The sequence below is a fragment of the Melopsittacus undulatus genome, chromosome 6 (assembly GCF_012275295.1).
Source record: "Melopsittacus undulatus isolate bMelUnd1 chromosome 6, bMelUnd1.mat.Z, whole genome shotgun sequence".
Classification (NCBI taxonomy): Eukaryota; Metazoa; Chordata; class Aves; order Psittaciformes; family Psittaculidae; genus Melopsittacus; species Melopsittacus undulatus.
Genome location: NC_047532.1, coordinates 18,127,957 through 18,141,446, shown reverse-complemented (window position 1 = coordinate 18,141,446; position 13,490 = coordinate 18,127,957). Strand labels below are relative to the sequence as shown.

The window sequence follows — 13,490 nt, the reverse complement described above, 5'->3', positions numbered from 1 at the left end:
AGCTGGAGGGAGCTCTGAGCCCGTTCTGCGGCCAAAGAGGGATGCTGCCCTTCCTCCCAACAAGCGCTGCCGTGATTTGGCAGCCGCTCGGGTTCTGAACCTGCCTCTCCGCCCTGCATTGGATAACCACGACCGCCGCGCCCGGCGGGGGTTGATACCGGTGTCCGCCTGATCCCACCGCCCGGGCGCTGCCGTGGCCGGGAGGATGAAGCTCCTTTGGCTGGGGGTGGATGTCTCCCGGGTGCTGCACCTCGCCGCCGTGTTCTGCCTCACCTGCGTGCTGCTGAAAGCCATCCAGCTGTACCGCCGGCGGCGGGAGCTGCTCAGAGCGCTGGCCGACTTCCCCGGACACCCGACACACTGGCTCCTGGGTCACGTCCAGGAGGTAGGGAGAGAGCCGGGTCTGCGCTGCCGGGACGGGTAATGCTGGTGGGGATGATGCTGCGGGGACTTGTCCCTGCGGTCCGGGAGAAATGCTTCTCCTACCCTCCGGGTAAGGGAAAGACGGGCACCTCCCTCTCAACCATGCACACTGCTCTCCCACACTGCTTGTGGTGCCTGGAGAACGGTATATGCAGGCTGATGCAAAATGCACGGTGGAAAGAGGTGGTAGCTGGCGTGCAAGTAAAGAAAGATCATGTAATGTGGGGTGTGCAAGGTCATCCCACATGTGTAAACCCGGCATTGCTGCCACAGCTGCTCTGTCCTGGCTCCGCCGTCACTTCTTTGCTTCTGTGACAGTGATGGCTGCTACAATGGGACACTGATCCCAGCGTCCGGAGGCACCTTCTCTCCCTTGCCAGCTTGCATCGTCTTATGGCCAGGTGAGCCACGTGCCCATGACTGAGCATTGATCATTGTCAGTCATGTTTATGCTATAAAACACATCCCAAGTATAGCATCTGGCACAGGGTCCACAGATCTTTGTAAGGCTGCATTAAAGCTGCGACTAACTAAGCCCATGTACATAAGCAAGCCTTGTTCTGGGCATTCGTGGTGTGGGTGACTATCCCCCGAGGCATGTGGTTGCCCACACAAATCAGCGTGTCTGCCTTGGCAAACTGATTTCCACAACTCATTAGCTACTTCATAAAGAGCAACTGAGCTGCCTGATGCAAAAGGCTTTTTCATACATGCTAAAGGCTACTTAAAATCACCCTGGGCTCTGATACTGCTCTGCCCTGGCCAAATCTGTGGCACATTAAATCATTGGCACCCTGAGAAGTAGCTGGGAAACCTGGAGGAGCCCTCTTAGAGCTCGCCCCAGTTTTGCTGCACTGGACGGGACAGGCAGTCTTTTGGCAAAGTAAGCAGGAAGATGGGCCAGTTCAGGGCTTTGTTGAGCTGCCAATTAGACTTTAAAACTGCAATTAAATAAACTATGTTCTACTGTATGTCAGTTGTGACTGTTTATCCTGGAATGGGATTTAACCATTTGTGCCAGTCCCTAGCTCCCATCATGGCTGGGTTGTTCACAGCTTCACTTTTAGCTCAGATGGTATTTTTTGAAGAACTCCTGTTTTGCAGATTTAATCAGTTGCTGATTAAATGCTGCTGGATTCCTCAGAGGTGAACAGTTCATTGAGCCAGTGAGGAAACTGGCAGTGCGCTGGGTACACGCTGAACACAAAGTTTACACACACCTCAGAGGACCTGAGAGCTGTATTGAGGGCACTGACATTTCCTGTTCTGTTAATGCAAAGTGACTCCTTTCCAGTTTCATTCAGGTCTATTTAATATCTCAGATATATTTGTTGTGCTTTGAAGGGGTCTCCCAGGAATACATCACTGTTTTAAAGCATTCTTAGGTATTAGTCTCTGCATATCCAAATCACTTGATAGAAATGACATTAAAATATCAGGAGGGGTTGTGTAGGTTGTGTCTCACTGCAGCAGCATGTCTTAGTTAAAACCCAGAGTGCCAGCGGTGAGTTAGCCAAACAGACTTCCCATGGCCACAGCTGATGGGAAGCAGAGGAGAGCAGGGTGCAGGGAGACTGTCAGTCCCTCGACAGTCCTTTTCCTGCATCTGCCCTGTGCAGGCAGCAGGAGGAGGGGAGCCAGCCTGGTTCTGACTGAGCACAGCACAGCTTCATGCTCAGGTTTCTGCTCGTGTGTTTTCTGTTTCATTTACTATCAGTGCGTAGCCTTTAAAAGCATCCTTAAGTGCCTCTTTCCCAGATGCTTTTAGTGTTGGATCAATTTCAAAAGCTCTATTTCAGTGTGAGATGAGGCTATTACCTTTCTTCCTTAGACACAAGTGGTGGTTATACTTTTGTTCTCAAGCCCCCAAGGGAGGAAGAAGTAGAAGTGATGGTCTTTCATGCACAGCCTTGTAACTGAAGCCCTGGTTAAGAAGCAGGATCTTTCTGCTCCTGCTCCTCTACAGCCCATAGGACTTTACACCCTTTGCAACAGGAGTGCTTGGCACAGCAGGTAGAGGTTATTCACCCTGGGGGTAACCTCTGCTTTCAGACAAACCTGTATGACCCTCTTCCAGTGCAGGGATGGTTCTTGGTAGCACAAATCAAAGCCAGCACTCCAAAGCCAAGGCTGCATGCAAAGGCTTCCAGCATCAGGACTTCTGTAAGCGAGGCTTTCTCATTATCTCCCAGTTACTTCCATTTATGCCTTCTGTGATATTTTGTCAGGAGAAAGCACAAGCAGCCTTATCAAAGGGACTTTCACACATTCAAGCATTACTGAGCTAAAGACACTGTGCCAAGCCCCATTTCTGCTGGCATTGCTGAAGGGGTCAGTGCTGGAGAAGGCTGCCACCTTTTACCGCAATACTTGATCCCTGCTACCAGAACAATTGATAGTTCTCTTTAATAAGTCCAAAATCTCGACCTTGGGCAAGAGAATTTGAACAACAACTTTCTATCATAAGTGATAGCTGCATGTAACTTGTCATTCTGCTGAATGTGGGAGAAACACAGGACATGCTGCAGGATATGATCGCCTGTCTCACAGAGAAGGGGGCTCAGCCTTGAACATGGAGCCTGGATGTGCCCTCCCAGGTTGAGAAACACTCTGCAAACTAAAAGCTGAGCTGACAGAACTCAGCACCAAAGTAATTGAGCAAGTATTCACTTGACTCAGTCAATACAGTGACTGTGGCTGATTTCTGCACCATTATGCAGACGTAATAAAGCTTCAAGCTTCATGTCAGAGCAGCAGCAGCTATGTCAGCTGTAGCTCACCAAAGTCCTTCCCCCTGTGTATTGTGGTAGAATAATTTCTGTTGAGAGAGAAGAGAATTCTTACATGATTTTGTCTCTTGTGATCTCTTTTCTCTGCCTCTGACTTTATATGTTTCCACTGATCTTTCCACTCGTTCTTTGGCTGTTTTCCTGTTTAATATATAACTCCACTGGCTATAAAAGCAGTAAAATGGTGATCACTTTTGAAGAGTCAACATGTGAGTGCTGCTGATATGAACACTGGTGCCTATGTTACTCTTAAGATTGCAGCTTCCAGGGACTGGAGATGAACCTTTCTGAGAGCACCAGCTCTTCATTATCTATTAAATTCCATTAATGGAAATCAATGAAATCTTAATCTAACATTATCCTCCGTACACTCCATTGGCAACTTTGGACTTACTCTTGTTGATTTTTACCTGGACAATGGCCTTCTCCACCTAAATGGCTGGAGGAAGCTGGGGCCCAGGTTTCCTCATCAGGAGGCATCATTGCACCGGGGCAGACACAGCAGCGATGCTGTTGGCTGCTGTGAAAGTGCTGCTGTATTTTCTCATGACTGCAGGGTGCTAATTGCTCAGCCATGTGCAAGAGAGAGCATATCCACATGCCACAAACTGCAGATGCTGTCTGGGGAAAACCTTCTTTGTCTTCTTTGGGGTGGCCATGTCAAAAAGAGCATGTATGCACTGATAGGCACCACCACTGTCCCTAAGCATGCTCTCCATGGTTAGGGCCAAGTGATAAGGATAAGGAAAAATTATTTTATATGAGGTTTAAAAGTAACATGCATCTCTACTTCTTGTCCTCTGCAAACCCAGAGGGACAGCACCTTGTTCACCATTACCTGGTTTTGTGGTGCAGAATGACCTTGAGCTTTTTAAGACAGGGTATTGGGAGGTTGTTTATTTTTTTCTCTGACTCTATGTATTTTTCTCTTTTTACTTCTCCACAATTAGTTTCTCAAGGAGGAAGAGGCGCTGGACAAGGAAGAGACCTGGGCACAGAAGTACCTATACGCTCACCCTGTCTGGTTCGGGAGTTTCTCAGCATTCCTGGTTATCACTGATCCTGACTATGCCAAGGCTTTGCTGTCCAGAGGAGGTGAGGAGATGATGCCTTAGGCTGTGAAGCTGATTACCCATGCCAGCCTAAACATTCACAGCAAGGCAGGGTGCCACAAAGAGGCTGTCTTGCAGAAATCATCTAAAGGCAGGGAGATATACCCCTCCTTTATGCCATGTCCTGGAGCTTCAGTCACAGGGCTGCAGGGCTGACCGGGGCTCCTCCAAATCAATGGCAAATCAAACTTCCTCAAGTGCTCCTTGAAGTGCTCTTTTCTTGGTGCTTGAACCCAGCAAAGAGAAGAGAGTTGGGAGCTGTTTTCTCAGCTTACAGCCCGGTTCCTGTTGCAGGGAAGTATTTTAGTGCATCAAGAAAGGTGCTGAATGGTGCTGCCTGGGAGGATTAATCATTTATCCCACAACACAGACTTTGGACTACCAATATTAATGGGTTTTTTCCCAGTCTGGGCATCCACTTTTAATCTACGTCTGTCACAGATGGGCCAAACAGTGTTGTTTTGTTGAGAAATACTGATGAATACCGCAGGGATGCCACCCATTCTGCTTCCTACCCAACCAAAAGTGAGAGCCCACAGGCAGCTTTCAGGTGCAACCAAATGGGTTGATACTACTGCAACATTTACAATTTTATTTTATCTTTCTTGATGATTTTCTGTTTACAGATCCCAAGGATAACGTCAGCTATAAATACCTTGTCCCGTGGATCGGTATGTATTCCCAGGGCTTTGTCTACCAGGGATGATTTGAAGATAATCAAGAACATGCTATAAATAAACAGCATTGTGCTTATTCCTTGACACAGTTTCAGCTAAAAGCTTCCTGAAATTATAATATTTGTTGAAAAAGGTGCTACATAATGGTGGGGAGGGCTGTGATTTGAGGAAAGAAAGCTCAGACATTAAGTCACACTTACAAAGGAGAACCACTTATGTGTCCACAGAGAGCAGAGGGTGGTGATGGGAGAAGCTCAGGTTCAGTGGGGGACTGGTGGAAAATGCATTTGCTGATCTGAGCTTCTCAGCTCCAGCAAGTGTTAGTGCCTCCTTTTGGAGGCAGCTCTATGTCATCTCTGGGAACCCCAGAACTGATGGCAACACTTGGAAATACTCTCTTGTAGCAGCCTAGATATCATCATGCTCTGTGCAGGCAGAGGCTGTACCCATAGGCAGGTGAAAGCAGCCTGTTTGTGCCCAGCAAAACATGTTTTGCCTGTGTTTCCCCAGGGAATGGGTTGCTGATCTTACACGGGCCAAAATGGCACCAACACCGAAGACTCCTGACTCCGGGCTTTCATTACGACATCTTGAAACCATACGTGGCCCTGATGGCAGAGTCTACTAATGTGATGCTGGTAGGACTCATATGGTGCTCCTCTCTCTGCCCTGTTTTCTTTTCCTTGATCCTGGGGGGTTAGTAGATAAATGATGGAGCAGTTTTCTTGCTGTACCATTACGCACAACCTGGTAATTGTAGGGACAAGCTGTGTCCTGGTGGTTGATCTTTCTGAGTGACCACAAATCCCTGCCCCTGAGTTAGAAGGAATGAGCAGATTGAGCCTCCCTGCAGAGACACATGTGTGGTATTGCTTTGGGCTCTGTGGCTGGGATTTGAGGACATTACTGCCATCCCCAAACTGTGCATAATCTCAATCCCAACTGCAACTTCTTTTAAGGTGTTTTTTTTTAAATGAAGAATTGAAATAAATAAAGGCTCATAACAAATCCCTCAAAATAATACAAAGTTTGGAGCAGAGCTATACTGTGATCTAAGGTTGAAGAGCATTATTTGCTGTTAAGATATCCATGACTGAATGGCAATCCTTGCCTTGCCTAATACACAATGAAACCATGCTATTCTTCCATCCATCAGTGCTGGGTACAATGGAAACCAGTGTGAATTAGAGGTGAGGGGTGCCAGGCTTAGTGCATGTGGACCAGCAGGAGTCTGAGTGCTGGATCTATTCCTTCTCCTCTGCCTCCCTCCATTCAACCTCCCCAGCAGCTCCACATGGATCCTGGCTGTCCTCCCTACCTCTGGTCCAGGGAGCAGCGGGCTGGAGAGCCAGGACAGCTTTTGCAATGAATACAAGTGCCTGGCAGTGTATAATTCCTTGCAGATCATTCAAAGGGACTACTGCTGGAACTCAAGCCACCAGGTGGCAATCGTGGTATGTGCTGAGGAATTAAGTCTGCCCGGAAAGAACACAGATGTGACTCTGTTCTTCCATCTCTGCCCTTTATCAGCTTTTAAGTCCACTGGTTCCTTACAGCAACGAAGGGACAGAGGATTCAACATCATTTCATGTCAACCAGGCAAGAGAGAGAGACACTATTATTGTTTCTTTAGGGATCCCCTATGGGAAGAGTTGAGCAAGAGATTCTATATTGTATGCTGGAAAAACACAGTAGCAGAGAGATCATGGGATGGAGGAAAAACCTTGGTCAGAAGTTTGTCTCTTAGGCACCAAAGTCACACGTACTTGAAGACAGACTTGGTGAAGCCCAGTGCCAACAGATGCTGCTCTTGTGCAGGAAACACTCTACCCTAAGAAAGACTGGTAACATGCTTCATCACCCAGCAATGTGCCTGTCCTGGGCTTCCCCAGGGTGCTCTTGCCGCAGAGTAGGGTGCATCAGGGCTCACCACTGCCAGGATTCCAGAACAGCAGCTGCCTGAGGCAACTCCTGTATTAACCATCCTGCTCTTGGCTTCCGTTCTCCAGGATTTTGATGGCAACTAAGAGATCCTCTTCTATTTTCTTATTCTCTGGGATGTATCCCTAGCTGAGCACTCATTTAACCAGTGAGTAAGTGCAGATCATGCAGAACTGTCCCTTGCATTCTCATTTGCACCTCCTTTGTTCCCTAGGATAAATGGGAACAACTGATCACAGATGGAAAACCGGTGGAACTCTTTGAACATGTCAGCTTGATGACCCTCGACAGCATCATGAAATGTGCCTTCAGTTGTCACAGCAACTGCCAGACCAACAGGTAGGTGCTGGCTGCCCCAAACCCTGGCACTTCTGCAGCTCAGGAGGACAATGGGCAAATCACTCGTCATGGTGCTTCCAAATGTACAAACTTCCACCATTCCTTTTCCTCCAGGAAAAACACCTACATCCAGGCTGTCTACGACATGTGCCAAATGGTACATCAGCGCCTCCGCATCTTCCCTTACCACAATGATATCATTTACTGGCTCAGTCCCCATGGATTTCGGTTTAGGAAGTACTGCCAGCTTGCTCATGACCACACAGGTATTCCCTACCTTCATCCTCTCCTGAAGCTTTAGAACTGAGTGATGGCTGACCAGAGGCAGTTAAGTTACCTCCTTGCCCATGCAGTGATTCTGCTCAGAGCTGGGATCCAAGTAGAGCATCAGCTTGCAGCAGTGGTCTGATATAGGCATAAAGCTGAGGGTCTTACAGCTTCTGGGTTATTAAACTGGACTAATGGAGGAATTCCCACTTGGGAATGCTCCTGTTAAATAACCAAAGATCAGTGAGACAAGGGATGGGCATTGCCTGCACCACAGTCTCAGGTGACCATCTACTGACCCTGCTGAACCTTTAACTCTTTCTTCCCCAGACAAGGTGATCCATGAGCGAAAGGAGTCCCTAAAAGATGAACAGGAATTTGAAAAGATCCAGAAGAAGAGACATTTGGACTTCTTGGACATTCTGCTGTGTGCCAAAGTGAGTGGTGAGGAGTGGGTGTCCAGCAGGGTGCAGAAGCTGCTCAGTCTTTGCAGGGCTGCCACAAACCACCAGAGACCCTCAGGACCTCACAGGCCATTAAAACAAACTATCTCAGTCCTATCCAGTTTAAGAGAGGCCAAGATGATCCAGTTTTCCATCACTGAAGTGCTTGGTAGCCTTTGTTGGGGAATACAACACACAGAGGGGTTTCATAGTCATGGTGGTTTAATACGGGGGGATAAAGAGCCTTTTAAGTGGAGGAAAGGGGGCTCTGAATTCAGTCTAAACAGAGACTGATTTTGTTTGGATGTATCTCAGCGTCTTCACCACTTCCTTTGCAATATCTGAAAGAATATTTTTTATATATAATAAGGATATTCATTTATTTATATATATATATGGGCCACTATAATATATATGTCATTATATTATCTGTATTATCTGTTCTCTATTATTATGTTATGTATTATGTATTGTGTATATTACTTTTGTATATGAGTCACTTAAAGTGTCTGTGATCTGTCAGGATGAGAACGGAGCTGGGCTATCTGATGAGGACCTGCGTGCTGAGGTGGACACATTCATGTTTGAAGGCCATGATACCACAGCCAGTGGCATCTCCTGGCTCTTGTACTGCCTGGCATCACATCCCGAGCACCAGGCACGGTGCCGGGAAGAGATCCAGGGGATCCTGGGAGAGCGGGAGACGCTTCAGTGGTAAGGTTGCACCTTAGCTGGTAACTTTTCCCCCATCGCTGCCATTTCTAAGTGAGCAGTGTATTCGAGGCTCAAAAGCTGGGGTGCTGAAAGTTACTGCACATACAGGGACTTCATGGGACAGAGAGGATATAGTGCATCCTTCAGCTAAATCTGCCTCCCTGCCCTTCAGGGTTTGTATACCAGGGCAGACACAAGACAAAACACCCTAGACTGGGAGGGACATGCTAGAATCTGTGCCAAGACCTGGACTACTAGAGTTGCTCTTTGCTCTATCCTGTTTTCTCACGATAGGACATTGTAGTAACAACTTTTCACCTTTTGCCATAGCTTTTCACTTGTCTTTGTTCAGAGGTTGTTAAGGTTGTTCAGAGGTGGTGTGGAGTCCCTAGCTTGCAGCAGCTTGTGGCTGGATGTTGTGGATCCCTCTGTACTCCCCGTCCATTGCAAGGGGGTCTCGCTGTGGGGCTGATGGGCATGGGACAAGGGGCCTCCTGGTACAGGGCAGCAGGGGGTGCGTGGGGCTCAGCCTACCTCTGCCCTGGCAGGGAGGACCTGGGCAAGATGACTTACAGCACCATGTGCATCAAGGAGAGCCTTCGCCTTTATCCACCAGTGCCTGGTGTGTCCCGGCAGCTCAGCAAACCCATCACCTTCCCTGATGGTCGCACCTTGCCAGAAGGTCTGTAAATCCCATTCCTGCTTCACAGAACTGTGCTCTTGGACATCAGCCGTGTCCTTGCTGCCTGCTGCAGAGCAGAGCTGACAGCCCTGTCTCTCTGACCTGCTCCTCACTGCACTGATATTCACATAGGGCTGTGCAGATGTTGGCATCTCACTGACAGACAGGGTTGTACAGCAGCATCCCTGTGGCATCTTTCCTGCCATTATCACTATAAGGCAGCTGTGCATATGCCAAAAGCCCTTTCTCTTTCTGACCAAGCACAAGATCATAGCTTACTCATTTTGGTGAGGGGGGGGGGACAGAGACTGATTCCATTCCAGCTTGTGATGTGGGAGTTGTCTTGTGCTGCTCTTTTCCTTCTCTGATTTGGCATACAAGTAGGCAGTTTTGGTGGAGGGATGATGTGCCCACAGTCCCAGTGCCTTCCTCATTTCCACTGCTTGGCTACTTACAACTAAATAAATGGAAAACGTTTAATTTTCTCTGAAGCCAGTGACAAAACCCTCATAGGTTTCCAGCTGACAGATAAGACCACAATGATTTAGACAGACCGTTGTGTGAGCGTGTTGCAACCTTCCCTTTAGTTTCTTTGTCACTGAGCCCTTTTCTCCTTCTCAATTGCTCTACAGGCAGCGTTGCTGCGATAAGCATTTATGTCATACACAGAAACCCTGCATTCTGGAAAGACCCTTTGGTGAGTTTTCCCTTTCTAATGACTTTCCTTCTTTAGGCTATGCCTCTTCCAGTGTCCCCTTCACCTGTTAGCAGGAGATCAGAGCTCTCCTTGCTCCCAAACATCTTTGCCCACAAGAATCATGCTGAGAAGTTACTGTCTTGTGTTAGTCTCAACCAACTGCAGGACAGGCTGGTCAGACAGCAGCATTAGGGACGGGTGCTGTCCAAACCGTACAACAAAGTGCTGCAAAGACCTTGTGGCAGTAATAAGCAAAAAGATGTTTTTTTGCTAAAGGTGGAGGATTGAATCCTGGCTCCCTGTTTTCACAATATCCATGTCTAGTTTATCTTGGCAATGCCATTGGCAGGCTCAGTGGAAAGCAAGGAAGTCTGATGTATGAGCTTCAGTCCATCTTCAAATGAATCCTCTTTGCAATGGGGTTGTTCAGAAATTATGGGGTGTCACGTGTCTGAAGATTCCAGTCAGTGCTTTGTTCCTTAAATACTCACTGTTTCTTGCTGCATATTCCCCATTTCCAGGTGTTTGACCCATTGCGGTTTTCCCCGGAGAACGTCTCTGGCAGGCACTCTCATGCCTTTCTGCCTTTTTCTGCTGGAATGAGGTAAAGTGTATTGAATGCTGAAGGAGCAGTGGGGAGAGAAAGCATACATCCCTGGAGACTGCTCAGCCTGAGATGTCTGTGCTGCTGCTGTAACTGCTATGGGGAAGCACTCACAGAATGCTCTTAGAGCCCACCGTCTGAAGTCCTGGCCCCGCAGCATTGAACAGTTCACAAGCATATAACAAGCGTTTGTGCCATAGAAGGGTTCTGATGCCAGCAGACAAAATGGGAAGGCAACATTGCCAGGCCCCTCATGGGGACAGGGAACCAGGTCCCAAAGCTGTGGAGCACCCTGCTGGCATCATACAGGGAGCCTGCAGCATCCTGGGCTTACCTGCTCTCATCTCCTTGATGCAGAGACCCTATCCCACCCCCCTGCTCTATGATTCTCTCAAAAGAGCTCAGCCCATAACCTTGCTTTTGCTACCCAAAACACTGTCAGGAGCCCCCGGAGCAGCAGAGAGGAAGGGCTGTGTTTCGGTGTGAAAGAGCTGGGATCTAGGAATGGCTGAGCTCCTCTGTTTTACCCCAGGAACTGCATCGGGCAGCAGTTTGCCATGAACGAGATGAAGGTGGCGCTGGCCCTGACCCTGCTCCGCTTTCAGCTCTCCCCTGATCCTGCCAAGCCTCCCTACAAAATACCTCAGATCATTCTTCGCTCCAAGAACGGGATTCACCTGTATCTGAAGAAAATCCGCTGATGCTGGAAAACATCCTGTCTCTGATGGATGGAGGGACAACATTTCTCTGGGGCAAAAGGTGCAGGGCAGGATTTGGGGATGAAGATTTCTTATTTCTGTGCCTCTTCCACCAGCTGAAAACCCTTTTCAGGCTGGGCCCAGCTAGCCTGGATGGCCTTGCACAGACCCATTGCCATCGGCTCTGTGAGCACCAATCTCAGTGCAGCCGTGCATGGCTGTCCCCTTGCCCTGTTGTAAGGGAAGGTCCCACCAGCTTCCTCCTTACCAAATCCTGCCTTTATACTCATGTTCTGGCCTAATCCATAGCTGTTCCCAGCCCTGCACCATTGTCAGCACCTTCCTCAGTGCCTACGGGTCAGCCCCTGCAGCAGGGACAGCCTATGGCAGACCTCTGCCTCTTTTTTCACACTCAATCTGACTGTTTTGTTGAAAACACTGGTGCCAGTTTGGGCTCAGAAATTCTGCCTGAACTGCAAAATACTCTGTAATTTTTGTGTTAATAAACCAATAATTATTCCTGTAACAGCAGCTGCCTCTGTTGTTGTTGTTATTTGCTCACTTCAATGTGAACAGTGTAAAACCCCTTTAGATACTAGAGATTGAGAGGAAATCCATGAAGGGCAAGAGACAACCCTGGGGGTGTCTGGCCAGGCCTCTGCCCATGGGTCTCCAGTTGCATCCAGCACAGCATCTCTTTCTATGGGCAACCCCTTAGCAGGGGTCCAATGTGTAATCTTCATTCAAAGCTGTGAGGAAGGAATTCTGCCAGACCATTTTATGTACCGCATTGTCTGGCAAAAGAGCACGTGAGCAAAACAAGCATCAGAGCAGACTTCAGTGCAACCCAATTATTATTTTCTAGGCTCAAAAAGCAGAAGAGGTTCTAAATGCTTTTTCTCTTCTCAAACTTCTCATTCCTCTGAAAACCAGGAATGTTTGGAGGTAAAGTCTCCCAGGGAAAAAAAACCTATTTTCCTTAAGGAAAAATCAAAAATCTGTTAAACCCCATATTACAACCTGAATGATGATGCTACTCCCTCCTTCTGGAATGAATTCCACTAAAGAATTTATAATGAGAAAGACATATATTGAAAATGCATTTAAGCTTATGTGTAAAGGCAATCCTTGTCAAATGGCAGCTCTGTCATTGGCAGCACACAGTTTTAGTTGCTGCTAATCAGGAATGAATCAGGACTCTAGAAAGTAAAATGAAAATAAGATTTCTCAGTAAATGCGCTTTTCTGTGTGCTTTTTCATCTCTATTCCCTGCCCTTCAGCAGTGCTGGCTTTCCGCCTATGCCAATCTGAATCCCGGTTCAACTTATTTTTCCTTCTGAGTTAATCCAATTTATTTTGGCCTGAGTCAGCTCCTCTCAAAGCAGCAGGAACGTCAGCACGATGGCAGGGGATGCTCACTTCAGCTGCCTGTCTCCTCCTCAGACACGAGGTGCAGCTCTCGAGTTGCTATCAGAGATATCCCTGCAGTGGAGAGAGATGGAGCATGCTTATTAAAATGTAAAATGTCATGAACCTATGGGATGCCTCGAGCTCTTTGGAGGGTGCTATCAGGATACAGAATTATCTTGATAAATAGGAGAAATGCTGCAGTGAATGGGATGCAAACCCACGAGCACAAGCACAAAGCACAAGAGGCAGGCACAGCCCTCAATGAAACGAAGAGGGAAAATGACGGATAGGCACCAATCTCTCCAAAACGTATTTAGAAGATACAGAGGCAGACAAAGATAATACCAATCACTAATATCCTGCCATTGTAATTAAAGCAAGCATCATACTTGGATACATAAATACAAATACTTGAGTATTTTTCATTTGCATCCCCATTCACTAGGTGAAATGAGATAGTGTCCTTCAACCCCGCCTGGAGATCTAAGTATAAAGGCAACCGCATTTCCTCCATAATGTACCTTGCCTACATATTCTAAAGTGCAAAATGAGAACATTTCTAATCAAAATAGCGGAGTCATTAGAACCAAATGCATCTCTGTATTGGATTCAATTCTCTTCTCAGGATAAGATTGGCAAAAAGAAAATGCCATCTAAAAAGGAGCGGATGAGCCCGGACACGTAAACGTGAAAG

The 13,490-nt window shown here is 47.5% G+C and overlaps 1 protein-coding gene across 1 annotated transcript; it reads left to right on the top strand.

Moving 5' to 3' along the window:
* The first annotated feature begins 174 nt into the window (after positions 1-174).
* Positions 175-11,917, top strand: LOC101868159 (cytochrome P450 4B1-like). The gene is made up of 12 exons (XM_005151107.4): positions 175-385; positions 4,163-4,307; positions 4,951-4,995; positions 5,512-5,639; positions 7,157-7,281; positions 7,396-7,547; positions 7,879-7,985; positions 8,515-8,705; positions 9,254-9,387; positions 10,020-10,084; positions 10,606-10,688; positions 11,221-11,917. The coding sequence occupies exons 1-12, from the start codon at positions 206-208 to the stop codon at positions 11,387-11,389; spliced, it is 1,524 nt and encodes a 507-aa protein (XP_005151164.2). The 5' UTR covers positions 175-205; the 3' UTR covers positions 11,390-11,917.
* The last annotated feature ends 1,573 nt before the right edge of the window (positions 11,918-13,490 follow it).